Source organism: Anarhichas minor, unplaced genomic scaffold, assembly GCF_050575085.1.
Source record: "Anarhichas minor isolate MPS153535 unplaced genomic scaffold, ASM5057508v1 ptg000003l, whole genome shotgun sequence".
NCBI lineage: Eukaryota > Metazoa > Chordata > Actinopteri > Perciformes > Anarhichadidae > Anarhichas > Anarhichas minor.
The window spans coordinates 7,365,104-7,390,827 of record NW_027466449.1 but is presented as its reverse complement, the minus strand read 5'-3'; the positions used below and the strand labels follow the sequence as shown (position 1 = coordinate 7,390,827).

The 25,724-nt window shown below is 40.4% G+C and overlaps 2 protein-coding genes across 3 annotated transcripts; both read left to right on the top strand.

The window, feature by feature from the left end:
* The first annotated feature begins 336 nt into the window (after positions 1 to 336).
* Positions 337 to 3,867, top strand: tmem9 (transmembrane protein 9). 2 transcript variants are annotated; one of them, XM_076095699.1, is made up of 6 exons: positions 337 to 470; positions 582 to 727; positions 1,618 to 1,709; positions 1,800 to 1,908; positions 2,002 to 2,133; positions 2,339 to 3,867. In XM_076095699.1, exons 2-6 carry the CDS (start codon positions 635 to 637, stop codon positions 2,477 to 2,479), a joined length of 567 nt encoding a protein of 188 aa, XP_075951814.1. In that variant the 5' UTR covers positions 337 to 470; positions 582 to 634; the 3' UTR covers positions 2,480 to 3,867. The 2 variants fall into 2 exon arrangements, with proteins under 2 accessions (XP_075951814.1, XP_075951823.1); XM_076095708.1 differs by lacking the exon at positions 337 to 470 and adding an exon at positions 1,286 to 1,324 and having other exon boundaries at positions 587 to 727.
* A 676-nt stretch (positions 3,868 to 4,543) lies between these two features.
* LOC142954584 (dihydropyridine-sensitive L-type skeletal muscle calcium channel subunit alpha-1-like) lies at positions 4,544 to 25,674 on the top strand. The gene is made up of 45 exons (XM_076095687.1): positions 4,544 to 5,156; positions 6,432 to 6,537; positions 8,896 to 9,035; positions 9,207 to 9,340; positions 9,499 to 9,651; positions 9,795 to 10,000; positions 10,160 to 10,263; positions 10,379 to 10,524; positions 10,598 to 10,676; positions 10,766 to 10,926; positions 11,026 to 11,251; positions 11,338 to 11,545; positions 11,748 to 11,868; positions 12,356 to 12,470; positions 12,564 to 12,663; positions 12,765 to 12,834; positions 13,263 to 13,395; positions 13,534 to 13,663; positions 13,750 to 13,809; positions 14,457 to 14,563; positions 14,653 to 14,740; positions 15,228 to 15,335; positions 15,472 to 15,524; positions 15,615 to 15,761; positions 16,038 to 16,239; positions 16,333 to 16,491; positions 17,220 to 17,330; positions 17,413 to 17,496; positions 18,211 to 18,258; positions 19,154 to 19,180; positions 19,261 to 19,386; positions 19,500 to 19,565; positions 19,709 to 19,800; positions 19,892 to 20,051; positions 20,195 to 20,322; positions 20,445 to 20,541; positions 21,161 to 21,263; positions 21,336 to 21,437; positions 21,536 to 21,669; positions 22,578 to 22,703; positions 22,824 to 23,032; positions 23,120 to 23,184; positions 23,522 to 23,568; positions 23,663 to 23,737; positions 24,192 to 25,674. Exons 1-45 carry the CDS (start codon positions 4,975 to 4,977, stop codon positions 24,489 to 24,491), a joined length of 5,538 nt encoding a protein of 1,845 aa, XP_075951802.1. The 5' UTR covers positions 4,544 to 4,974; the 3' UTR covers positions 24,492 to 25,674.
* Positions 25,675 to 25,724: the final 50 nt, after the last annotated feature.

Below are 25,724 nucleotides of genomic sequence, written 5' to 3'. Positions count from 1 at the left end.
ATTATATTTGCAGAAAAACTTTTTAATTGCAGACTTTCTCAGAGCCCTATGCATGTTGGGGCTCTGGGTAGTTCCAATATTCCCCTCATTACTACGCCCCCTGTAAATAACACTCCATCGTAATCTAATATTCTATTAGATTACCATGCATTTTATGTGTAAAATATTAAAGACACTTGTCTTTAATATTAGCTGTAATATGAGTAAAAAGAAAAGTACAATATTTAACTCTGAAATGTTGTGGAGTACAACGTAACATAACATGCAAGTTATAAAGAGTCTATTTCTGTATTTGTCTCCAGTAGGTGTCAGTGTCGATGCATGTTTCTTGCGTGGCGCACGTGACGTCTGACGACAACCCGGAATAAGGAAGTCCAACATTTCTTTCTTCTAAATAAATACAGCTGGCTGGTGCATTAGCTACATCCTGAATGCATAGCAGCGACAAACACTCCAGCTGCCATTACAACGTAAGTAAACTGTATTGCTAGTTAAGGTTGCCTTTAGCTTCAGTGAATCTGCAGTGAACTCTCGTGTTTTTCTTGCTAGCTAACTGCTAACGCTGCGTTTGTTTTTGACAGAGCGCTGCAGCTGATTCTGAGACCATCGAGCAAATCGTGTCTCCTGTGGGAACATGTCCTCTGGAAGGAAACTATCGTGGACATCTGTTGTACCCGCAGTGGTGACCTTGTTGCTGCTGGATGCTCTTGTTGTTGTGCAGGCGAAGGTAAAACATGCAGCTCCGCACGTGACAGATGCTTTCAGAAACCCTCAGTAGTAACATCCATAAACTGTTGTGTGTCCCCTTTTCCTCTTCACTTAACTCATTTGTCCTAAAACAAAATCCCTTTGTGAAGGAGACTAAACTGCACGTTTATCTGTAATATTAGTATTGAGAGAGTGGAATAAAACCAGTGTTATTGTGGACCGTATTATTAATAATTATGTTTGTTTATGTAGCGTTAGCTATATGTTAATTAATGTCTTTTTCCCATTAAACTTAATTTGAGACCGATACAAGTATTCAGCTTGTAACCCACAACATAACCACTGTAACCGTGTAAAGGTTTCAGGTGTTTCAGCTGTAGATGAAATGTATTGTTTGACATTTATAATAATAGTTTGGCTTCTTCCTTATAAATTGTTGATTCATGAATATGAAATGTGGTCAGAGTAAATGAACTGAGGTCAATTGAATACGAGTATGAGTACCCGGTGTATCCAAACAATTCATTTTAATGTAAATTGAGGGTCATTAATATCAAAACATTGTTTTTGCTTGCAGTCAAGGCCAAAATGAATGCACCAGAGTTTCCTACGAAAAGTAAAGTTTGCATTGAATTCTTAAGTTTCTGTAAATAATGAGTGGCTTGATGAAAAGTGAAGCATTTTAAAGGATATATTTGACTCTAATGTAACGGTGTTAATTCAGAATTATTGCCTTTCAAGCAAGAATTACTAACTTTTTCTTTAACCCAATTGTGTTAATAATGCAGAGAGAGGGCTAGTGCTATGGAGAAAACATAGCATGAAAACAAGACATGTGAGCTGAGGCATTTTAGTAAGCAGTTCGCCAAGTTTGTGCTCACTTTCACTCAATTCTTTTGATGATTACAGAACTTTGAGGATGTTCGCTGCAAGTGCATCTGCCCGCCATACAGAAACTTCACTGGCCACATATATAACAGAAATGTGACTCAGAAGGATTGGTAAGAGAAAGCTTTTATTTAGTCGTTCAGTCATTGAGAAACACGATTAAGAGTTGCCCGTCCATCCCGACTCTTTGATGTGTTTTACAGTAATTGCCTCCATGTAGTGGAGCCTATGCCGGTGCCTGGCCATGACGTGGAAGCTTACTGCCTGTTGTGTGAGTGCAAGTACGAGGAACGAAGTAGCAACACCATCAAGGTACCACCAGCTTTCTTTGGGATTTTAGTGACTTTGAAATATACCTCCAAATATACCAACATTTCTAAATGTTTTCCATTCTGTCCGTCCCAGGTAACCATCATCATTTACCTGTCTGTTGTGGGTGCGCTGCTGCTCTACATGCTGTTCCTGCTGCTGGTTGATCCTCTTATTCGCAAACATGACGCCTACACCCAGCCACTGCACAATGAGGAGGACTCTGAGGTAACCATTCTAACAAATAACACGTGCAATCAAACACACGCACGTCGGTGTGCGAAATACCGTGTGGCAATCGTGGGAGGTCTCGCCCCAAGCCCTGGATCAAATTTGTATTTCGCACTCTGCATACAGTATATGCCTTTATTTTATATCAGTTGAATGTGAAATCCTTGCATTTTTAATTTATTTTTTGTTTTTGTGTGTTCAGGAGATGCGTCCTCCTGTGGACAGTGCCCAGGCCAAAGGAAACACAGTGCTGGAGCGGGTTGAAGGAGCACAGCAGCGCTGGAAAAAGCAGGTCCAGGAACAACGCAAGACAGTTTTTGACCGCCACAAGATGCTTAGTTAAACCCCACAGCTGACCTCAAAGAAGGTTTAGAATAACTTACCTGGGCTCAGCGCTATTACACTGTCACCAGCTGCACTACTACTAACCTTTTTGTTAATGCTGTGTACGGCACCCTCTCAATAAGTATTTCCTCACTAAGAAGACATACTGATCTAACAAGCAGGTGCTTTTTATTTATTATATGTAACATTTTAGGCAAAGTTGCAGTTGTGAAAAAAATGGCATGGTTGTGCACTGTTGACTGCTTGAAACCATCTCAATCATTTCAGCAATTTGCAATGCAACAGATTTTGAATGTCTTGATTTAGTAAATTAAGCGAGACTGACTAGTTTCTAAGCTTCCTCGATATCATTTTTCTTTTTAGCTTCTTGCTAATTTGGTATATTGTTTAGCTGTTTTTTTTCTTGCAGCATAATTTATGAAGTTACCTCGGAACAGAAACGCTTTGTGTATGTGAATGGTCTGTTTAGGTAGAAAGAGTTCTCTACCTATGCTATTGTCAAGCATAGCACATTTCCTAGTTTAGCACTAATAATCATTTTAGTAATTTATTTGTCTCCCGTTGCTGTGCATAGTTACTTGGGTATATTGAGTATCATTTGGATTAATAGAGTAATTGATGGATTATAAATGTCGGGGTTCGTTGTTTTAAAGCTCTGACCTTGCTACATTTAAGAGCCCCAATATGTGCCTTTTCTGTTTCTTTCCTTGTGAGGGTGAATGTGTGACAACAAAGTCCAGTGCACAACATGGATCCTAAATGTCAGCAATTCACAGTTATGAAATATAACAGATGGTAAGGTCTACCAATTCATTAGTTTTACTAGTGTTAGTTGTTAGTATAAATTAAATCTTTTATCTTGAATGTAAATGTGAAAACTGATTGAAAAAGGTTTGTTCAGTGAGGTTTTTGCGTGAACATACTTTCCCATACAAAGAGAGAACTGGAGAACGGCGCGTTTCACAAAGCTCTAAAGCTATCCTCCGTGTAATCAAATCTCTCCTACTGGAGAATGTCCTAAATCAGTAAAGCTGCTGATAATGCGGTTAAGTGTGGCAGAACCAGGATGCCTCTTTTCCCTCGTGCATAATTATGTGTCAGTGAATTCTCCGTTGCGTCCTACTACTGAAGCTCCCTGTTAGGGACCTTTTAATACAGCAAACTGGCTCACATCCTCTCATGCACAATGTGAACTGCTGCAGTGTATTTGTCTGTCATGGTTTGTATTATCATTGAAGTGTTTTTGATTGATTGATGTAAGTATAGTTTCCTATAACTAGTATCCGTGTTATGTTGTTGTATATTGCTCCAGTCTCACTGGATTATGTCACTGCTCATATTTATACATTCTGCTTGATGTGAAATAAAAATATATATATATAAATATTTTTTATTTTTTTTTCCCTTCCTCTGGATGTTTGCGGCAGAAGTCGCTGCTATTGCTGATTGACAATAGGAGGTGACAGAGTACACAAACAAGTTAGAAGCTGTTTGTTCCCAAATCATCAAAAATCTGTTTTACAAATGAGTGATTCTGGCCACTTTTTTGTTGTTTTTTATCGAGGTGTATGTTGAAGGTATATGCCACGCGTGGTAACCACTTGACTATCTAGACACTCCATTTTGATCACATTTTAATCTTAAATTTACAAAACGAGACGTTGGAATATTGGTCTAAAGTAAGGCTTACCATTGAACATCATTTTGATTAGTAAATGTCTATCTTGCTTGCATTTTCTATATTGTCACCTACATTGGAACGCCTTTACCATCTCCTATTTAAGCAGTATACAAACCGTTTAGTATAAATACAGCCAGACTCCTCCCCCCCAAGGATTCAGATAGAGAATATCCAACATGTAAAAACAGTGTTTGAGATTGTGAGGCAGAAATATCCATGTGTATTTTCTCTTCCTCTCCTGACAGTTTAGGGTTCAACACCAGTGTCCAGCAGCTGAGTCTGTTTTGAAAAGGAGAGAAGGTTCAGGGGGCTAATGGTGATATTCTGCTACTGCGCAAATCCCCTAAACTGTGTCTGTCCCCTTCTTGTGCTCTAGTCTGCCACTGCTGCCCTGACCCAACCTCTCCCTGATCACATCTACTCCCATCTTCTACCTTACACCCCCCACCTCCACTCCCACACCCCCCTAACCATCCCCAAGCATGGCCTGTCAGTGGTTCACAGTCTAAATTTAAACTACAGCAGGGCCAACTGCTCCTCCAGCCACTCTGGGCTCCTGTTATTTTTCTCTGCCGAGGGGGTTTTTCTGTCAAGGACCCTCAGCCAAGAGGAGAGGCCTGTGGCTCTGCGTAAGGGAGACAGAGTCAGGGGGAGAGGGGAGAGAAGGCGGCAGAGGAGCGCACACAGGATCGGCAGGTCTGGAACTCCGGGGCCTTCACAACCGGGAGATATAAAGTGCCTCAGTTTGGGATTATTCAGTAAGAAGACACACTTCTACAGGACTAGGAGCGTTTACCGGTTGAGGCGTAAAGATGGCGGCCAAAGCAGAGGACAAGCTGGTTATCATGAATGAAGAGGAGCTGAAGAGGAAGCAGAAGGAGAAGCTGAAGAAGCTACAGGCCACAGGGGGAAACCCTCGACCTGCGAGAACCCTCTTCCTCTTCAACCTCAAAAATCCCTTCCGTAAGGCCTGCACCAGCATTGTGGAGTGGAAGTATCCTTTATATCTCACATACACACACACACCTGCCTACATTATACACAACTCACAGACCTTTGTTTTTGTAATAAGAAGTAGAAATTGGCTTGGAAGTATTTTACCCCTGAGTATACAGTATGTATGATACTCAAGGTTTTAACAACATGTAGGGCTCTGGTTAAGAACACTGAGATACAGGTTAATTATCAGCCATGTAGTTCACCTGTGGTAAGCATGCCCAAGCCAAGCCTCTATCGAACTGTGTTAAGGCGATCCCTGAAGTGTTAAGACTTTGGTTATGTATTTGGTAGCTCTATCAAAGTGAGGTTTGTAGCCTTTGTATTTTCACCTGGAGAGCCTCTTAAGCCAATCTATTTACATCTGGCAGACAATTAATGAAGCCGCCTGTTCGTGTCCTGATAGCTGACATTCTGCTTTTAATGTGCAAATAGCTGCTCTGAAGTGCTGGCACTCTGTGAGGCTTGAAGCCTGAGGACAAGGCAGACTGCTGAGTGATGTTAGGGCCCCTAAAGGGGGTTTCCTGCTTTTAGCCTGATGTCCATTCCTGGATAATACATATTTTACATCCAAAATAGAAAGAACTAATTATATCTATCTAGTGACTGCCCTAATGTCACAATAGAACAGAGATGATTGTGTAAATATTTATTGTCTCCCAATCCTCAGTCGGGTCATGGGTTAGTTAAATCACGTTGGTATGTTATTCTGTAACAGAATGCATTGATGTTATGTTTAGAACCTAATAACAGGAATAGGCTGAACCCCTTAAATCCTTCTAATTGTACTTTTAAAAAGTATATAAATGCTCACAGATTTTAGGATAAATGAATATCCATTATAGAATGTAGAATGACCAAACTGCATTATTTCTGATGAGTAGTCTGTGTTTAAATGGTGTGATCATATTCTTGGGCTGTGCAGCTGTCCTGCGGCATCACAGGGAGACATGATGCTGACCTGGCAGGGGAATTCTCTGAGAGAGCCCTCTATGGACAAGAATGAAGCAGCACAGCAGACAAAGTTACATGTACTGTGGCTAAGCAATGGGCTAGAACAGAGATGATGTTTCAGGCGGCATTTAGAGGCACTTATTAATATAATCAGAGTTTGATTTATTTGATTTGATTTGTTACATTAAATCACAAAACATGAAATTTACAATTTATATTCTAACAGTGTTTCTTACCCATCCGTTACTGGACATGTAAACCGGGAGTTTACCAGTCCTCCTCGTGTGTTGTTGTTATGATCCTGAGTTTCCTCATCCAGAACCTTTGAGATCATCATCTTATTGACCATCTTTGCAAACTGTATTGCTTTGGCTGTGTTCCTGCCCATGCCTGAAGAAGACAGCAATAACACCAACATAAACTTGGTGAGTATGAGTGTGAACACAAACCCTTTCTTTGACGTATGACTCAGTACTCTACAGGAGGAGCTGTGGCTTTTCAGATATGGAAAGGATACAGAATATTTCACTCATGGTCTCCAGTATTTTACCATGACCAGTGGATGACTGCAGCTGTGTTTAACACATTCATATGACTGCTTTGAGCCAGACACTAAATATCTAAGAGTTTCAGCTGGTCACTGATCTGAGTGCCAAGCCACATTAGACACAACTCAGTTCTTAATTTGGAATCCCATCTGTGTCTGCAGAGAAACATGTCATCTAACAACTGTGCTGTTAGTTTATCATCCAACTCAGAAACGGGCTATGAAAGAAGACAAAAGTAACTAACCCTAACCCGTGATAATTAAGTACCAATATGTGGGATTTTGATATGTGTGATGATGTTTCCGCCTGCATGGATACATTTACAGAATACGAAAATGTTAAGTTCAGAAATGGCTTGTGATGTCTGTTTTTATGAATGTATTAATTGAAATGCCGCCAAACTGGTTGAAACGTACATGCCTTTAAAACTAGGATTGTTGCATCTGAGTGGATGACCTTTTTTGCTAAACGCAATAATTCAAGAAATATTTTTTATGTATTCTGTCAAAAACAAATGAAGAAGCCCAAGGGTTTCCTGACTCTCTAGATGGCGGGAGATTCACAAAGTCTCTCATGTTAAAGGAGATACAACTATCCACGCTATGCTGTGAGGATGTGGGTAGTGTATTAAAGGTGGCCGACTGAACAAATACCACCCAGGGATGATCCAAATGTCTGTGTGTTTAACTGAGCAAAGGAAATATGTTTGCTCTTGCACAGTGTACACAAATTGCCAATGTCTAGATATTTGAGGTTGTATTGACACTGGTGTTATGATATTGAGGAGGCTCCGTGAGCTGACGTCATATGCGGATCGCTGTCTGAGAGGTGTCGCCTCAAGCTCAAATCACCATATAGCGTCCACTAGCTTTCCTCCCTCCAGTCAATAAACTCCACACATCACTAGGTTGATATCCAACTGATTGACAGCTAAATTCATTAAGTCATCAGATATCTGAACCTGAAACTGACTCCATTTCTTTAATATCTTTACTTTGGCCCACTCACCAGCCTTCCACCAAATCCTCCTTACTTCTTACTGAGCCATTCCTCAGAGGTGAACGATGTAACAGGAGCTGGTCAACTTAACCCCCCTTTTTGCTGTTAGAAGTATGTCGGCACTGGCAGTGTCACTCCGTGACGCAAGTGGATACAGGAGAGTCCACAAATGGTGCCTCATGTAACCACATTTACTGTACACTCATGTACTAAATATGATGGCTCGTAACATTGATACACTACAATGTAGAAGCGCTGCTCTGCTTGTTCCTCCTCTCCATTTCTTGAGTTAGTCAATACATGTGTGTAGTATTGTTAATGTATGCAAGGTTGGCCTTGGATATTCTAATCGATTAGGGCTTGGGGGACTGCTGTTGGATGGTTCAGCCAAAAATGATTGACCTGATTTGTTTAAAAGGATCAAAGGGAAACAAACAGCATATCATATATAATTTATATTACGCTGTACTTCAACGGAACTTTGATGATGAATGAAGTTGTGGCAGGATTCCCTGGAGGCTCTATGGTACTGTTCTCATCTTCTCCTACATTTGTATTTACGTCAGCAATGACGAGCAAAAGAAGTAGTGTGGATCTAATGAGGACAATTGTAAGCAAATATGTGTGATGGAGTGCTTTGGTAGCAAAATAATACTACCCTGACGTTGCAGTTATGTTAGTTCCTCTTGTGTGCGTTCCATCGTCTTCATTCGTTTGTTGTCAGTGGCAGTCACCACTGAGGAAAACCGTACTCAGCCCTGTGTCTGTCTGCTGTTTGTCTCTGAAAATATCAACACTGGTGATAAATACACAGATAAAGGCCTGATTTGCAAACAGGTGATTTTATTCCATAGATCTGATATTTATCTGTTTACCACCTCTGAACTAAACATTTAAAATATCCGCCAAGAGTTTGCTTTCTCTTAAACTGTCAGACAAAGCTTGTAAATTGTGGCTGGTTTCAGTAATGTGACACATGGGCCATCGATCTGTTTAAACCTATTGAGGTCATGTTTAATCTGCATTAAACAGTAGCCTCATAGCTAATCACAATTAGCCATGAGGCTACTAAAGCTAGTTATTCTATTACCAACAACATCTACTGCTATTCCCCGTAGCCGGTGCTTAAATGCCAAAGTTGTAACTTACTCCAATCACTCGTTACTTGAGAATTGAACCTATAAGGTGTGAGCTTTATATAATGTAATTTCCAGGCATGTGTTTGTCTCGCTGCAGGAGAGTTTGGAGTACATCTTCCTGATCATATTCACGTTAGAGTGCTTTCTGAAGATAGTGGCGTATGGGCTTGTGTTCCACGAAGGCGCCTATTTACGTAACTGTTGGAACATATTGGACTTTGTCATCGTCTTCATGGGGTAAGATGAGCTCCAAGCTGCATGTGGATATCTCTACCACAGTGTTAAACCACATCTATGAAACTGCCATTGACATTTTGTTGAACATTTTATATCTTACAGTCACATCTGAACTGGAATATTGTATTGAGGAGGGGTTGGACACGTATGCTTGTGTAATATTTCCTACAGTCTCTTCACCTTTGCCTTGGATACCATCAATAAGATAGCAGGTGTGCCAAAGGAGAAGGGCGGGGGGTTTGACATGAAGGCACTGAGAGCCTTCAGAGTGCTGCGGCCCTTACGTCTCGTCTCTGGAGTCCCCAGTAAGAGCCTCTTCTGTAATCCAAAAATGCTGCAGAAACACCTTGTGTCCATGTAACACTGTGTGATTAATGTGGAAATACATTTTATGTGAAGAAAGCTTCCTGGAAACAGTGCTGAGATGTTGTTCTGTTGTAATGGTTTTACTGTTCACATTCAGGCCTGCAGGTGGTGATGAACTCCATCCTTAAAGCCATGCTGCCTCTGCTGCACATTGCCCTTCTGGTCTTTTTACTGGTCACCATCTATGCCATCATGGGACTGGAGCTATTCAAGTGCAAAATGCATAAAACCTGCTATTACACTGGCACAAGTAAGTGTAAAGGGCACAATCGTGACGTTGCTTCATTTGAGCTTTTATTTTGTTCTTTATAGTCATACCTGATACTATATTACCAGCTATAATTCCCCCGAAACTACATTTAAATAAATGTATCTCGTCTCTTTTGCCCACAGACCTCTATTCCACAGCAGAAGGCGAGCTGCCTGCACCATGTGCTCAGGCTGGTAACGGACGCCGCTGCATGATCAACGGGTCTGAGTGTCGGCCAGGCTGGGAGGGTCCCAACAATGGCATCACCCACTTTGATAACATTGGCTTTGCCATGCTTACAGTCTACCAATGTATCACCATGGAGGGATGGACCAAAGTTCTCTACTGGGTCAGTGACTGCTTGAACATCTTCTCGGTTGTTTTTTATTTTCAGCGTTTGTGCTCTTGCCACCAAAACCTTTACATCTGTCTACATGTTAGGTATATGTTGTGTAAAGTATACCTAACAGAATTCATTGTTTGTGGCTGACAAAGAGTTGTCTTTCAGGTTAATGATGCCATGGGAAATGAATGGCCCTGGGTCTACTTCGTGCCCCTCATTCTGCTGGGTTCCTTCTTCGTGCTTAATTTGGTTCTGGGTGTGCTCAGTGGGTAAGACAATTATAATCTTCTATCCTTTCTAATGTCTAAATCTTGCCTTTTTCGCGTGAACAAGCAAAAAAATAACCACTAATGCTTTTATGCTTTTCTTTGTCTTTCCACTCAGAGAATTTACCAAAGAGCGAGAGAAGGCCAGGTCACGTGGAGAGTTCCAGAAGTTGCGAGAGTGTCAGCAACTGGATGAAGACGTGCATGGCTACATGGAGTGGATCACTCACGCTGAAGTCCTGGATGCTGACCGAGAGGGCAAAGGTCAGCACTACCATCCACGTCAGGACCAATCCCTTGTAGAGATACTAAATCATATTTGTTCTTCTCTTGTCAGGACTCCTGCCTTTAACCAGCGACCCTGATACAGACAGCCTGTATGACCTGGAAGGCAAGGGCCAAATTGTCTACTACTAGTGAGTCTGCAGTTATGTAAATGTATCAATGTTTACATGCAATACACACGTGACTCGACACAGTAAGCCAGGGTTATTCTTGTGTTTAGTCGCCTGGCCCGTCGCTGGAACCGTTTCTTCAGGATGAAGTGTCTGCTGTATGTGAAAACTAAGAGCTTTTACTGGCTAGTGATGTTTCTCGTCTTCCTCAACACCCTGACCATAGCAACAGAACACCACCACCAGTCTGACTCGCTCACGTCTCTACAAGGTTGGTGAATAAAATAGTATTTAAATATTTAATTTTAAATAAAATGATATCGCTCCCAGCTCCATCCATTCATCTCCCCTTCCCCTCTTATCTCATCAGATGTGGCCAGTCGAATACTGCTGGTGCTGTTCGTCGTAGAGATGTTTGTGAAGATGTATGCTCTGGGTCCAAGAGCATATTTCATGTCCCTATTTAACCGCTTTGACTTCTTTGTGGTGCTCTGCGGTATCCTGGAGATGATCATGTTCTCTGCAGGAGCCGTGGCTCCCTTGGGTTTCTCTGTACTAAGGTGTATCCGGCTGCTGAGGATCCTTAAAGTAACAAAGTAAGTCATGTCTCCTCAAAGGATCGTGTTGCATTAAGTGTGAGTCAATGTAATTTCACACCTCTCTCCTTCTCACTGTTTTGCAGGTACTGGACCTCTTTGAGTAATTTTGTGGCTTCTCTCCTCAACTCTGTACGCTCCATTGCCTCCCTGCTCCTACTTCTCTTCCTCTTCATCGTCATTTTCTCCCTGCTGGGAATGCAGGTGTTTGGGGGGAAATTCAACTTTACCGACCACAGACCCAGACGCAGTAACTTTGACAACTTCCCTCAGGCCCTCATCAGTGTTTTTCAGGTGAAGCTTGACACTGATTCATAGATGGTCTGCTTTAAACTCACAGCAATGTCAGCTTTGATTTTGTTAAACCTTTCTTGCCTGATTTTGATGATCCATAGGGTATCATTACTTTCATTAACAGTGGTAGCATCTACATCATCCTTCCATACCTGACGATAATGAATCACCGTCTGTTTTTTAACACATGGCTGTCTCTCAGATCCTTACAGGAGAGGACTGGACCACCATAATGAACAATGGCATTATGGCGTATGGAGGGCCTGAATTTCCTGGCATCCTGGTCGCCATCTTCTTTATCATCCTCTTTGTGTGTGGAAACTGTATCCTTCACATACACTCACAGTGTAATCTTGGATTTAATAAGAGTCTACAGGCATGCGACTGGCTTAGTTTGCTAACATTTACTAATTGGCACTAAACACAATAGACATCGGAGTTTTATCCTGATGACATGAATGTGTGAACACGATTTAATGGCAATCAATGCAATAGTTGTTGAGATATTTCACTCAAAATCTCAAGTCAATCTCATGGTAGGGCTAGAGGAAAAGTTAGGGGTTCACCAAAGTTGGATACATTACCTGGGACTCATAAATGACTCATAAACTGACCTGCCAGATGGTTTGTTTCACAGATTTTGTGTTTTTAAGATATTTCAATCTAGACCAAAGTTGTGGGCCAACTGATATCTGACCATTTCCGACGTTCCCATCTATAGAACAATTCCACTAGTATAGCTAAAACTTGGATACTTCGCAATAATAAAAATAAAAAAGGTGTTTGTTCTCCTGAGTTTAGCGCGATCAGATATCCTCCTCAATGTCTTCTTGGCCATCGCCGTCGACAACCTGGCAGAGGCTGAGAGTCTGACTTCAGCTCAGAAAGAAAAGGCGGAGGAGAAGTTGAGAAGAAAGTTACTAAGGTGAGAAACAGAATACATAACATAAGTGCGAGGATTTGCTCCGTCTTCTCACAGCTAGACTTTACTATGTTCCCTCTTTTTATTACCCTCCAGGTCCAAAATGCCTGAGAAGACTGATGAGGACAGGGAGAGGATAGCTAAGAAACTGGCAGAGCAGAGAGCCAAGATGGAGATCATGCCCACAACAGCCAAGGTTAGTGTTATTTGTGGTATCATATCACATATTTACTGTCGGTAATTATATATTAATCAGGAGCATAAGTTGCTATAATACATGTTTATTTGTTTTTTCAGCTCAAAGTTGACGAGTTTGAGTCCAATGTCAATGAAGTGAAAGATCCTTTCCCACCTGACGACTTCCCAGGTAACAAATGTCGAAACCTCTACTCAAACTCTTCATCCTCTCACATTTCTCAGTGATGTAGTTGTGGCAGGAGGCGGTCACTGATCGCAGTAATTGATATTCATTACACTGGCTGTTTACCAGTGCTGCTATCCTGGCTACAGTATAAGTATAGTAACCCCTCATTATTATTATTAGACTCAGTCGAGTTTATAGCAGAGTCTAAAGTTAGGCTCTTTTCACACTACTCCTGTGACTACCATCTAAGGTCTATCACATGATTGAATATAGAGAGATTTCCCCTTTTTTCAACAATATTAGTTTAATTTGCTTGATTTTTGCTTTTTATTTTCTTCTGTAATGCTGCAACACAACTACTACCAACCAGTTTTAAAGTTAATTTGTCATTGCACTGTAGAAATTTGAGTCTATTTCCTTCCACATGGTAGGTGATGACGAGGAGGTAGAGCCCGAAATCCCCATCAGCCCTCGGCCCCGACCGATGGCCGACCTGCAGCTGAAGGAAGAAGCCGTTCCATTGCCTGAAGCCAGCTCCTTTTTCATTTTTAGCCCTCAGAACAAGTAGGAACCAGCCATACCAACCTGAGAATAACAGTGGTTGTATTTCTGAGTTTTCTCATGCTGTACCATGAAAAGCCAACAGTGAATTGATTGAACTCACTGATGACTGTATGTCTTTGCATATTTGTTGGTATCCAGGTTTCGTAAGCTGTGCTACAAGATCATCAATGCCTCCTCCTTCACCAACTTAATCCTTCTGTTCATCCTGCTCTCCTCCATCTCCCTGGCAGCTGAGGACCCCATCGATCCCAAGTCCTACAGAAACAAGGTAACAACCGGGTCTACCACTACTCATAGAGCATTATCGATTGAAAGGACAACATTTGACAGCAAACCTTTGTGCTTTTCCTCCAGATATTGGCCTATGCTGACATTGTCTTCACAACTGTGTTCACCATTGAGATAGTACTGAAGGTAATGTGCTGTATTTTTTTATGTTCTGCCCTATTTGTGTTGACCGATGTGGTTCTTTGAAGTCAAGATACCAGATAACACATAGAGATAGTTTTGTTCTGAAGCTGATGATGCATTTTTTCTGATATTCTGTGTTTGAATTTGAGCATTTTGTGCCAGAAATTACAGAAAACTAAACAATTCAATCTCTAATGTTATACTTGGCAAAGGCAAAAGCCTCTGAAACAGCATTCTATGTATAACAGGTCACTAGAATCTTACTTCATAATAATGAAATTGTTTTATGTGGGGGTGAAACATGTCGGACCAGGATGAGGCAGGTTTCTTTGAAGGCCTTACATGTTTCACAGGAATCACTGGGAACCTACTTAATTAACAATGATAGTATTTAAAGCCCCACTGCTGGAAATAAACAACAATTGTCAACATTAGAGCTGAAAATAGATTTACTTTCATTATCGATTAATCTGTCAATTAAAAGGAATCAGATTAATGTTCTGTCAATTGACCGATTGATTAATCAACTACTTTTCACAGTTCTATTTGACATTCAATGCAACACGAGTTCTTCTGACTAAATGAAAAGCTTAAACACAAGTATGTTTGGTGCAATGTCCTGGGTGTTACTGTATGTATCTGAATGACAGATGACAGTATATGGAGCATTCATGCACGAGGGCTCCTTCTGCCGTAACTCCTTCAACATCCTGGATCTGATTGTGGTTGGAGTCTCTCTACTCTCTATGGGGATGGAGTGAGTAAACATTTTGAGATTGCCCTATTAGATAGATATGTGCCACATGCACATTTTAAGATTTTGTTTTTGTCATGTGCTGTATGCAGATCCAGTGCCATCTCTGTGGTGAAGATTCTCAGGGTGCTGAGGGTGCTGAGGCCTCTCAGGGCCATCAATAGAGCCAAAGGGTTAAAGGTACAACACATGCATGAATACAGTAATTCCCCCTGGGGAAATCTCTATGTTTCCAGTGGTAGAAGAAGTAACCAGATCCTTTACTTAATAATACAATACAGTCAATACAACACTATAAAAAATACTCAATCACGAGTAAAAGTTCTGCATTCAAAATATTACTTTAGTTAAAGCATCAAATGACAGAGGCCCAGCAAGACACTGCTTTTTGTGAATGTTCACAAGCAAATATACAAACCACTGGTATCTTTAGCAATGCCTTGTATTTTATAGGCTAATAAAATGTGTTTATGTTAAATATTAATCTGAAAACTTGCTATAGTTATTAAAAGAGTCTAAAAAGTACAATATTTGATTCTGTTGTATGTGGTTGAGTGGTAATATAAAGTATCTTACAATGGAAATACAAGTAAAGTACAATACCTCAAAATTGTACTAGTACATGTATTCACAGTATTAAGTGGTCATTGTTTTTCTTTTATGACAGCATGTGGTCCAATGTGTGTTTGTGGCCATCAAAACCATCGGCAACATCGTCATGGTCACCATGCTGATAAATTTCATGTTTGCCTGTATCGGAGTGCAGCTCTTCAAGGTAATTTGTAAAAAGATGATGTTGACATTAAAAGTATTATAATACTGTTAAGGTCCTATTTCCCGATGAATCTACTATAACTATAGATGCCTTGCTGCTTATGTATTAAATGTGTCCCTAATCCTTTCCCTGCTAGGGTAAATTCTACAGCTGCACAGACTCGTCGAAAATGACAGGAGAGGAATGCCAGTAAGGCAAACATCTTTCAGACATCGTAGATCACATCTATCAAAACCGCAATGCTATTTTAGAGTCACCGTTCTCTGTGTCTGCTTTCAGGGGACTCTTCGTGAAGCACATGGAGAATTCCCTACAAGACACAGTGTTGGCTAAGAGAGAATGGCTCAACAATGACTTCAACTTTGACAATGTGTTCTCTGGCATGCTGGCTCTCTTCACTGTTTCCACATTTGAGGGCTGGCCAAAGTAAGCACAGCATACATTTTCATTTGCTAAATTGCCATTTTTCTATCACATCTGTTTGATTGAGTTAGATGACAGAATATCTTATTATGTGGGTATTTAGTTGGAAGTTATTCCATTTCCTGGAGCCAGAGATGGAAATAAAGGCAATATATATATTTTTGAATCCACTGAATAATTAATTCCATATATAAAAATTTGCCTTCTGGTATTTCTGATCTTTGATCTTTGTCTTGAAAATGTTCCCTCGTCTCTCAACATCACTCCATTTGTTTCCAGACTGTTGTACAGAGCCATTGATTCAGACGAAGAAGACATGGGTCCTGTCTTCAACAATCGCGTAGATGTGTCCATCTTCTTCATCGTCTACATCATTCTCATTGCCTTCTTCATGATGAACATCTTTGTGGGCTTCGTCATTGTCACTTTCCAGGAGCAGGGCGAGCAGGAGTACAAGGACTGCGAGCTGGACAAGAACCAGGTACACTAAGACACCAATCATTTCCAGTGAAATCTAAAAAAATGTTGTGTCGAATATTCTTTTCTTATAACCCACCTTCTGCCTCCACTTCAGCGCCAATGTGTGCAGTACGCCCTGAAAGCTCGACCTCTGAGATGCTACATCCCCAAAAACCCTAACCAGTACAGAGTCTGGTACATTGTCACCTCCTGCTACTTTGAATACCTCATGTTCTTCCTAATTATGCTCAACACCTTGTGTCTGGGGATGCAGGTATGTAAATTAAGATCGTGTTGCAACCTAAAAGCATTTATCATTTAATTAATGAGAATTTTTTTTAAGCTGTATTCAAAATACGGGGCATATACTGTATATGGATTTCCTGCAAAGTCCCAGACTAATATTGGGGGGGGATTAGGAGCGTTTGCACAGAAACACCAACAATTTTTATATGTAACGATGGTAAAAAGGGACCAGACAATACACTGAGAGGGTGAGATCCAGTTGTTAAAGTTTCATTATGGACATGATTTATTTTTTATTAAATGCTAATTAAATTGTAAGACAATTTTGATCTTATTTATTAGGTTTTGCCATCATTTCCATTGCTTAAGATAACATGGTACTCACCAAAACGATGTTCAGCATGTACCAAAGGGCTGGAGGTGGTGGCAACAGGAAGATGAACCGATAATCAGAAAACAATAAAACCAATTGTTTGTGGTAGAAACCGGCAACATGCTCAAGTATCTTCTGCCTCTGACATGAGAAATGCCACAAGATGTCTTTTTTAAACTCTTATATTATTTGTCCAGTCAAATAATTAATGCTTTAGAGAAAAAACTGATGGGCTTTAAGCCGGTACACTTTTTAAATTTCCTTCAAGTTTTGTGTAATTATCTTCAATAAAACTACATTGTAGTAGTACATTGTACTAAAACCTACACCAGATTAATAGTTGCTGTTGTTGAGATTAATATTTTTATTCCACTTTTAAACAGCACTGTAACCAGTCCGACCATGTGACCAAGCTGTCAGACACCCTGAACGTGATCTTCACCGTGCTCTTCACTCTGGAGATGATTCTCAAGCTCATGGCCTTCAAAGCGAGGGTAACAGCCTCACACTCAGATGATTATCCACCCAATCCAATGTCCTACTGTGTCACACTTTATGCTGTATCTGTGTGTGCAGGGCTACTTCGGAGACCCCTGGAACGTCTTTGACTTCGTCATTGTCATCGGTAGTGTCGTTGATGTCATCCTTAGCGAAGTCGATGTGAGTATGATAGAACTTTTATACGTCTTATCGATTCCAATGAATTCCACTGATTTCAGATTCACATTGCAGGTGTTGTGTATGAAAGTCCTTGGTTTTGTCTTAATGAGACATTTCCAGTCAATAGTGTGATTCGATTTGAATCGACTGAATGTATTTATTCAATGCTCTGACGCAGAAGCATATAAACTTTGCCCAACAGCTGATTGTTGCCAGCAGAACTAGCTCACCGAACGTGGTCAGTACTTTCATTGGCCATTCCCACCCCAGCTCCCTTTCTCCCAACCTCCTCAGTGCCTTGTGCGACCTCTGAAGCATCGCCATTTCCATTACCCAACCACCAAACTTTCCATCATTCCCACAATTATCCATTACAATATTTTATGTGATTTGATGTTTGTGTGTTGTCTGAGCACTTAAAATTAAAAGGAGCACCATATCAGTAAAGTATTTTAGTGTTATTTCATGGGGTTATGCTACACAAACCCAGTGTTTTTTCTTGCCAGTCACTGTTTCTCTCACTGCATTGTCCTCACCTTTTCCATCCACAAACACAAGCTTGTCGTAATTTCTGTTTTCTTCGTCTAGTTTCACATCTTCTCCTATTTTCCTCTTTATCTCCCATCCCCCCCTTTCTCTTCTTCTTTTGCTTATTTTCCCTCTCAATTCTCTGTCCTCCACGCACCTCACTCCTCATCTGTCTATCCTCCACAGAGTGCCCTGGCTGCCAGTGGAGGACTGTACTGTCTCCATGGCTGTGCTGTAAATATCTGATCTTCACTGCACTGCACTGCTGCATGAGCCTTGCTGTGTGAGCACTCCACTATGTTCTCTACTAAACTTTAGTACTACTGGACCCTGTGTGGCTCATACTTCTGGTGAACCAGTGCAAACGTAAGATAAGACCTAAAGGCGTTTGATATGCCCTTATAATACTATAAGGGCTCAACATTGACTATATCAGCCCAGCAAGTATTACTAATGGCTGGATTGACTGTACAGGACTTTTACCAGGGAAAGCTCTCCGTATATCGCAGTATACTGGAGTTGTGGTGTCTTGTGTCTGTGGCAACTTTCCCACGCTGACACACGATTGCCTGTAAGTGAACTTGCCGCATCTTCCCCACCCACAGCAACATTCTCTTCGAATCTTCCTGTGCAATTTTTTTTTTACTTTAATTCTTCCTCTTGAAACAAATTTATTTTTTATCTGGAGCTTCCACTCCAGAAACTTTTCTTCGGCGCTTCTTAGGATTTTTTTTACCATAGCTTCCAGCGTACTCCTAGCTCCTGCTCTGTCGCTGGTCTCTCCCATATGGTAATTACTCTTACTACTATAAGGGCGAGACAAAAGTTCCACACTGCAGCTTTAATATTTTGACAATGAAGTTTGTATAGAGTTTATTTCGCATGAGATAGAAATTGCAGTTGTTTTTCTGGTCTTCAGCAACTAAGACCTGGAGGCTTTGTAACTCATCAAAGGTGGAAAGATTGCTCTCTAATATTAACCCTGATTTGTGATTGTAAATCAAACCTTAACAATGTTTAACAGGTCAGTGCTATGTCTGCTATGTACCTCTTAATAATGATATCACAACTTCTATCAAACATAACTCATGTAACTACAGTATTTCATCTTTTCATCTACTTTGTGCAGGAAACCAATCCTATGCAAGCAATTGCGGTAAGCCCAAACTTAACCAGCAATGTTTTTCTCTTTTCAAGTTTTCTTTTCCTCAAATCCTCCGGTCTTTGTGTCTGTAGGCGTCTGAAAATGCCTCAGTTTCCATCACGTTCTTCCGACTCTTCCGTGTCATGCGTCTGGTCAAGCTGCTGAACCGTTCGGAGGGCATCCGTAACCTGCTGTGGACCTTCATTAAATCCTTCCAGGTCAGTCACACTCATATTAAAAAGTATTATTAAAAAACATGTTGAAAGTGGAAATAAAAATGAATGACCAAACTGTTTGTGTTTGTTTGTCTGTCTGTGTTTGTGTCTTACAGGCTCTTCCTCACGTAGCTTTGCTCATCATAATGCTCTTCTTTATCTACGCTGTCATCGGGATGCAGGTACTCGAGTCTTCCATTTTTATTTTCTGTATAGAAACATTTAAACCTCTTTAGATTGTTAATGTGTTTTTGAATAAATGCCACTAAGACAAGTTTCTGTATTCGTCACCAATTTTCGGCTGGGATTTCAAACAACCCTTCAGATCTTTGGAAAGGTATCCTTAGTTGATGGCACCCAAATCAACCGCAACAACAACTTCCAGACATTCCCTCAGGCGGTTCTGATGTTATTCCGGTGAGTCTTCAAGCGAGCATCGTTGGTTGAAAGCCCATTGGCTGCAAGGTCATAAACTGAGCCAGAATCTCACTTTGGTTTAAACACCCAGGTGTGCTACTGGAGAGGCTTGGCAGGAGGTCATGATGGCTTCAATGTATGGGAAGAAGTGTGACCCCAAGTCTGACTTCCTGCCAGGTGAGGAGTTCACCTGCGGGTCCAACTTCGCTGTCTTCTACTTCCTCAGCTTCTACTGTCTCTGTGCCTTCCTGGTGAGCAGCAACATTTATCTTTAAGCTTCATTAGTATCTGTTGTTATATGTAAACAATTGTTTTTTTGATTAAAAAAATACCTTCTTTGCCCAGACAGTTTAAAACTGTGTGAATAAGTGTCTTTTTTTCTTACCTACCTCAGATCCTCAACCTGTTTGTAGCTGTCATCATGGACAACTTTGACTACCTAACCCGTGATTGGTCTCTTCTTGGTCCACACCATCTGGATGAGTTTAAGAAGATCTGGGCTGAATATGACCCTGAAGCCACGTAAGCCTGGACACTAGTGAAACTTGACCCTTCATTTATTTATGCTCAGTCAACACAATAAATAGGCCGGATTCTAATTGGTGCCCCTTAAAATGACCCCTCAATTTTTTCTGATTTAACAGGGGGAGAATTAAGCATCTGGACGTGGTGACGCTGTTGCGACGTCTCCAGCCTCCACTGGGCTTTGGCAAGTTCTGTCCTCATCGTGCTGCATGCAAGGTACATACAGTACAGTCATAAACAGTGTCAAGGACCATGTGGTGCAATTATATATACAACTCATCAGACAGGCTGTTAGAAGGGTCTTATGTATGTTGATTGAAAACATTAACAATACAATAAAATCATTGTAAATGGACATTGTACTATAATAGTATAAAGAGACACACACTACACAAAAAGTGAGACCATAACATATTTAATATCCCAATGAAAACTATGAATAGTGTACAGGTCTTACAATGTCATTTTGGATATTTTAGAAAAGATTAGGCTGTATTAGATTGGTTCAGATTTTATGACTATAATATGGAATACTATGACATTTATTTTGACATTTCTATGATAAACTACATTATGAAATTTGTAAAGACATTTGTTGTGGCATACTACACTGATTTGGTTTAGATGCAGATCATTTGCATTTGTGAAAGTACAATTTACAAATGAAAAATACAAGGTCAACCATATGCTTGAATAACATTAAAAGGAAAGAAAATAATGAATGTCAAATATGAATGATAAAGCATGGTATTAATTTATTTTAAAAGATGCACTGTTTAAAACGATTGGGTGGGTAGACTAGTATCAATTTTAAAAAGCAGCTTCCTGTCCACAGCGCTTGATTGGCATGAACATGCCTCTCAACAGCGATGGCACCGTCACCTTTAATGCCACCCTGTTTGCTCTCGTCAGGACTGCACTCAAGATCAAAACAGAAGGTACAGAGCATTCAAAATTGTATATCTGTGACTTCAACTTGATGTACAAGTAATGTACATTGTTCTAAACAGGTAACTTTGAGCAGGCCAACGAGGAGCTGAGAGCCATTATAAAATCAATCTGGAAACGCACAAGTATGAAACTGTTAGACCAGGTCATCCCGCCTATTGGAGGTGAGTCTTTCAAGATAAATAGAAATACTTAAATTGCACCTTTACAAAATAATCCACTGTTTTTCACCCTGACAGCACTGTGACTTGTCTGATTACAGATGACGAGGTGACTGTGGGGAAATTCTACTCCACCTTCCTGATCCAGGATCATTTCCGCAAGTTTTTGAAGCGTCAGGAGGAGTACTATGGCTACCGGCCCTCTAAGAAGAACGCCTCAGGCCCAGAGATCCAGGTGAGCGGTCATTATGGGGTCAAAATCACATTTTATATTGCTATACTACGATTATTTTTGGACTTACTATACTATGACAATTTTCTGTGACTTTTATAACTAACTTGACTTTTTCAACATGCTATACTATGACTTTTTTAGACGTACTATATACTTTTTATGACTTCATTCGACATGCTATACTATGACTTTTTTCGACATACTATACTATGACTTTTTACGACATACTATACTATGACTTTTTTCGACATACTATGCTATGACTTTTTTCGACATACTATACTATGACTTTTTTCGACATACTATGCTATGACTTTTTTCGACATACTATACTATGACTTTTTTCGACATACTATACTATGACTTTTTTCGACATACTATACTATGACTTTTTTCGACATACTATGTTATGACTTTTTTCGACATACTATGCTATGACTTTTTTCGACATACTATGCTATGACCTTTTTCGACATTCTGTGTTAGAAAAATGTCATTGTATAGTACTTCATAAAAAAGTCATAGTATGTTTTGAAAAATTAGTATAGTACGTCAAACAAAATGTAAAAAAATCGTGTCTTCTGTCATAAAAACTCATATTATATATGTCATAAAGAATTATCAAAATAAATAGTAAAATATTCCTGAAAAAGTGACGGTCTTGTATGAAAAAAAGTCACAGTACAGTTTGTAATAAAAAACATCATATCTTTCATAAAAAGATCTGTATACTATGTCATGAAGAAATGGTCACAACAAAGTTAAATTAAATTAAATTGTACTTCAGTATTCCTGCATATACACTGTTAAGCCTGCGTATATCGAGCCTCTTGCTTTTCTTACACCAAAACTCGACTTAATTTTTCTCTTCTACCTCTCCTCGTTAACGCGCTGCCATGTTCTTCTAGGCGGGCCTGAGGAGTATAGACGATGAGGTTGCTCCAGAGATGCACAGGGCCATTTCTGGAGACCTGCAGAATGAGGAAGAGATGGACAAAGCTATGGAGGAAGCTGGGGAAGAAGGCATCTACCAGGTGAGGAAAACTGTCTCCAACTTGGGGGAACAGTTATACAGTACATGAAAAATACTGTGTATTTGGAGTGACTGGTCAATTCGATTATCTGTGTGTGCTTGTCTTACTCTGTATTTCCAGCGTACACACGGCCTGTTTGGTAACCGGATGGACTCATTCTCTAGTGAGCCTGTCAACGCTCAGTCCCAGCAGATGACCAACCAGCGGCCCCTCAAGTTCTCTGAGAGCCAGACTGAGTCTCCACCAAACTCCGCTGCCTTGGTGCCCACTACTGAATTTTTCCCCACAGCCGCACCAAAAAGCAACACTAACAACAACGCCTTTGCAGAGTGAGTATCAAACACACACACACAGACTAAATGACATATGCTCTGAGTAAACATGTCCGATGTGTGACAACTCTTGTTGTCTTTCAGATATTCATTTGATAGAGAAGGCAGTCCCGAAGAGTTTTACAATCTCAGTGAGGATGCAGAGCCAGGTATTTCAAAGCGCTTAACAGATGACCGACAATCTAATAATACATAATATATCAGTATAAACAGTATGATTTATTAGTATTTGAGACAAATGCACACAAAAAATATGAATCCCATGAAGGGCAAGGAACATGTTCTATGTTGACCAGGCCCCATTGCACTTTTTGCTCAAAGAATTTAAACATTTTATCTTAATACACATCAAATAACACATTTTACATTGTTGTTTATCCACTGCCAATTCTAGAGACACAAATAATGTTCATATAAAATCTGGTAAAGAAGTAGGTACCGTGCAGATTGATAGAGATGAATTTTTCTTTATTCTCACTTGTCAAGGTAACCTGCGCTCCTGGAACTTCACAGTGAGAACAGACAAAACGCAGGTAATATTTATTTATCTAAGGATGACTCATCCAGTGTGAATGATGATGAACAGCTCATATAGACAAAGTATGGATGCATATCTTTTCTTTGCAGTTCCCTTATGAGCCTAACTATGGTGACAGTCAGAGTGAGAGCTCCAGTACTGCAGCTGACCAGCTCGTCCAGGAGGTACGTGAGAAGGGATCTCTGACTCTACGTAGGGGATCATAAACATAACTCCTTTTTTAGCACCAGTCTAACTTCCCAGTCCTGGATTGAACCACATTTATCTCTCCGTTTTAATTTGTTTGAGAACTCCGTACACTTTACACAAACCAAATAATTGTCAAATTCTGTTTTTTAGTTGACCACATCAGTCGTCAAGAGTAAGGAAATATTTGTTAAAAACTATAAATCAAAGCTGAGCTGTTACGTGTTATCGAAATATATTGGAAATATGGCTGTATTTTCCCCTTTGAGAAAGATACTCCCTGTGCTTCATGGATGTTGTTCTGTAGCTGAGCCTGCATGCCTTCAATATAATAACTAATAACTTGATTCAAAATGTCAGGTATGAAATTGTATGATAACAATGAAAATGTCACCGTATGTAAGCAAGGACACTGCATGTTTTCCTCACCAGGCTCTTGTAAAGGGCGGTCTGGCCTCCCTGGCCAAAGACCCTGGCTTTGTCTCTGCGACTAAGGAGGAGATGGCTGATGCCATGCACACGACTGTGGATGAGATGGAAAGCGTGGCTCAGGGCATTCTCAGCGAACGTGCCGGCAGCGTCGCCTCCGTCAAAAAGAGACGTCCCATCCCGGTCCGTCCTCCTCCTGCCGTGGCAGCACGGGTAACGGGCCAGCCGGATCCAGCTGCGAGGAGAAAGAGACGTCCAATCCCCCTGATTCCCTCCGTACAGAAGGCAGACTCTAAAGTTTAGAAGATGCCACTTGAGTTTATGTGGTTATCTCGTGATTTATACACCTGCAGGTAGCTCCACCTCACCTCACTTTACTAAGCTCGTTTCTCTTTTAACAGTCTGTATCTACTAGCCTGGCTCAGGTTTGACATATTGTTAAGTGTGTTTGAAACTTAACTAAAGAGAAACAATATATCTGATGTTGAAACATCGTAATTTTCAGATTTATTGAAAGCACTGTAATAAAAATACTAACTTATTTCAGAGCAAACAGATTGACGCACTTCTTTCTTTGTAGCGTTTGTTGACGTTATCCATTCCATGTGACTTATGGGACAACCATGTGAGTGAGCAGAGCGTCTTACTGTAGGCTCACTGAAGACTCAAACAACTCTCTGAATGAAGGGAGCAGGCGGCCGACAGTGGGACAGTAGGAAAGGACTCCACTTTGGGGAAACGAAGACTTGAGTTTCTGTGCATGCAGGCCCAGAAAAGTTCACTGAGCAGTTTGTGCTTTTAAATGGGCACGGTGCTACAATGACAATGCAGGTTAAACCATTTTTTACTTTGTTGGCAAAGCACCGTCCTCTGATCAGTTAGGACTTTCTCTTAATACTGAGGTTTACTGAGTTTTCTCCTGCTCACCACTGTTCTTTTATGCAGTTGGTATCAGCAGATTTTATAGAGGAAACTTTATTTTTTTCTATGGATATAGAGGTACATTTAACCTCTAAAATAATTATCCAAAGATTTAGCTGTATTAAAAGTATTTGTTGATTTTAAAGCGGTGTAGTCAAAGCAGTGCATGTGATTTTGTTCCAAGTCACTTTAAGTCGCTCTACTGCTACAGGTTGTGTTTTTGATTTACCTTTGATACCTTTGAGTTAGGGACACTTAGTTTGATCCATACAGATGATGTATCTTCATACCTGGAGTATGTGGATTTAGATTTACACCTCATGACAATTATTATTCATAATTGCACTTGATTGATGTTTTTTTGCCTAATTCACACAGTGACAGGCCCTACAGGACTTTTTTTCTAACATTATCATCTGACCAGCCTGTGTGTTGCTGTTATACATACACGATGTTGGAGACGGTTTGAGTGAACTTTGATGCTCAACCTCAGGTCTCCTTTACTTCTGGGTCGATGCCGTTATGGTTGATGTTACATTGGCAAAATAAATAAATCATCCAAACATTCATTTCTGTGTTAGTTTTCTTTCTGCAAACAAACCAAAGATGGACATC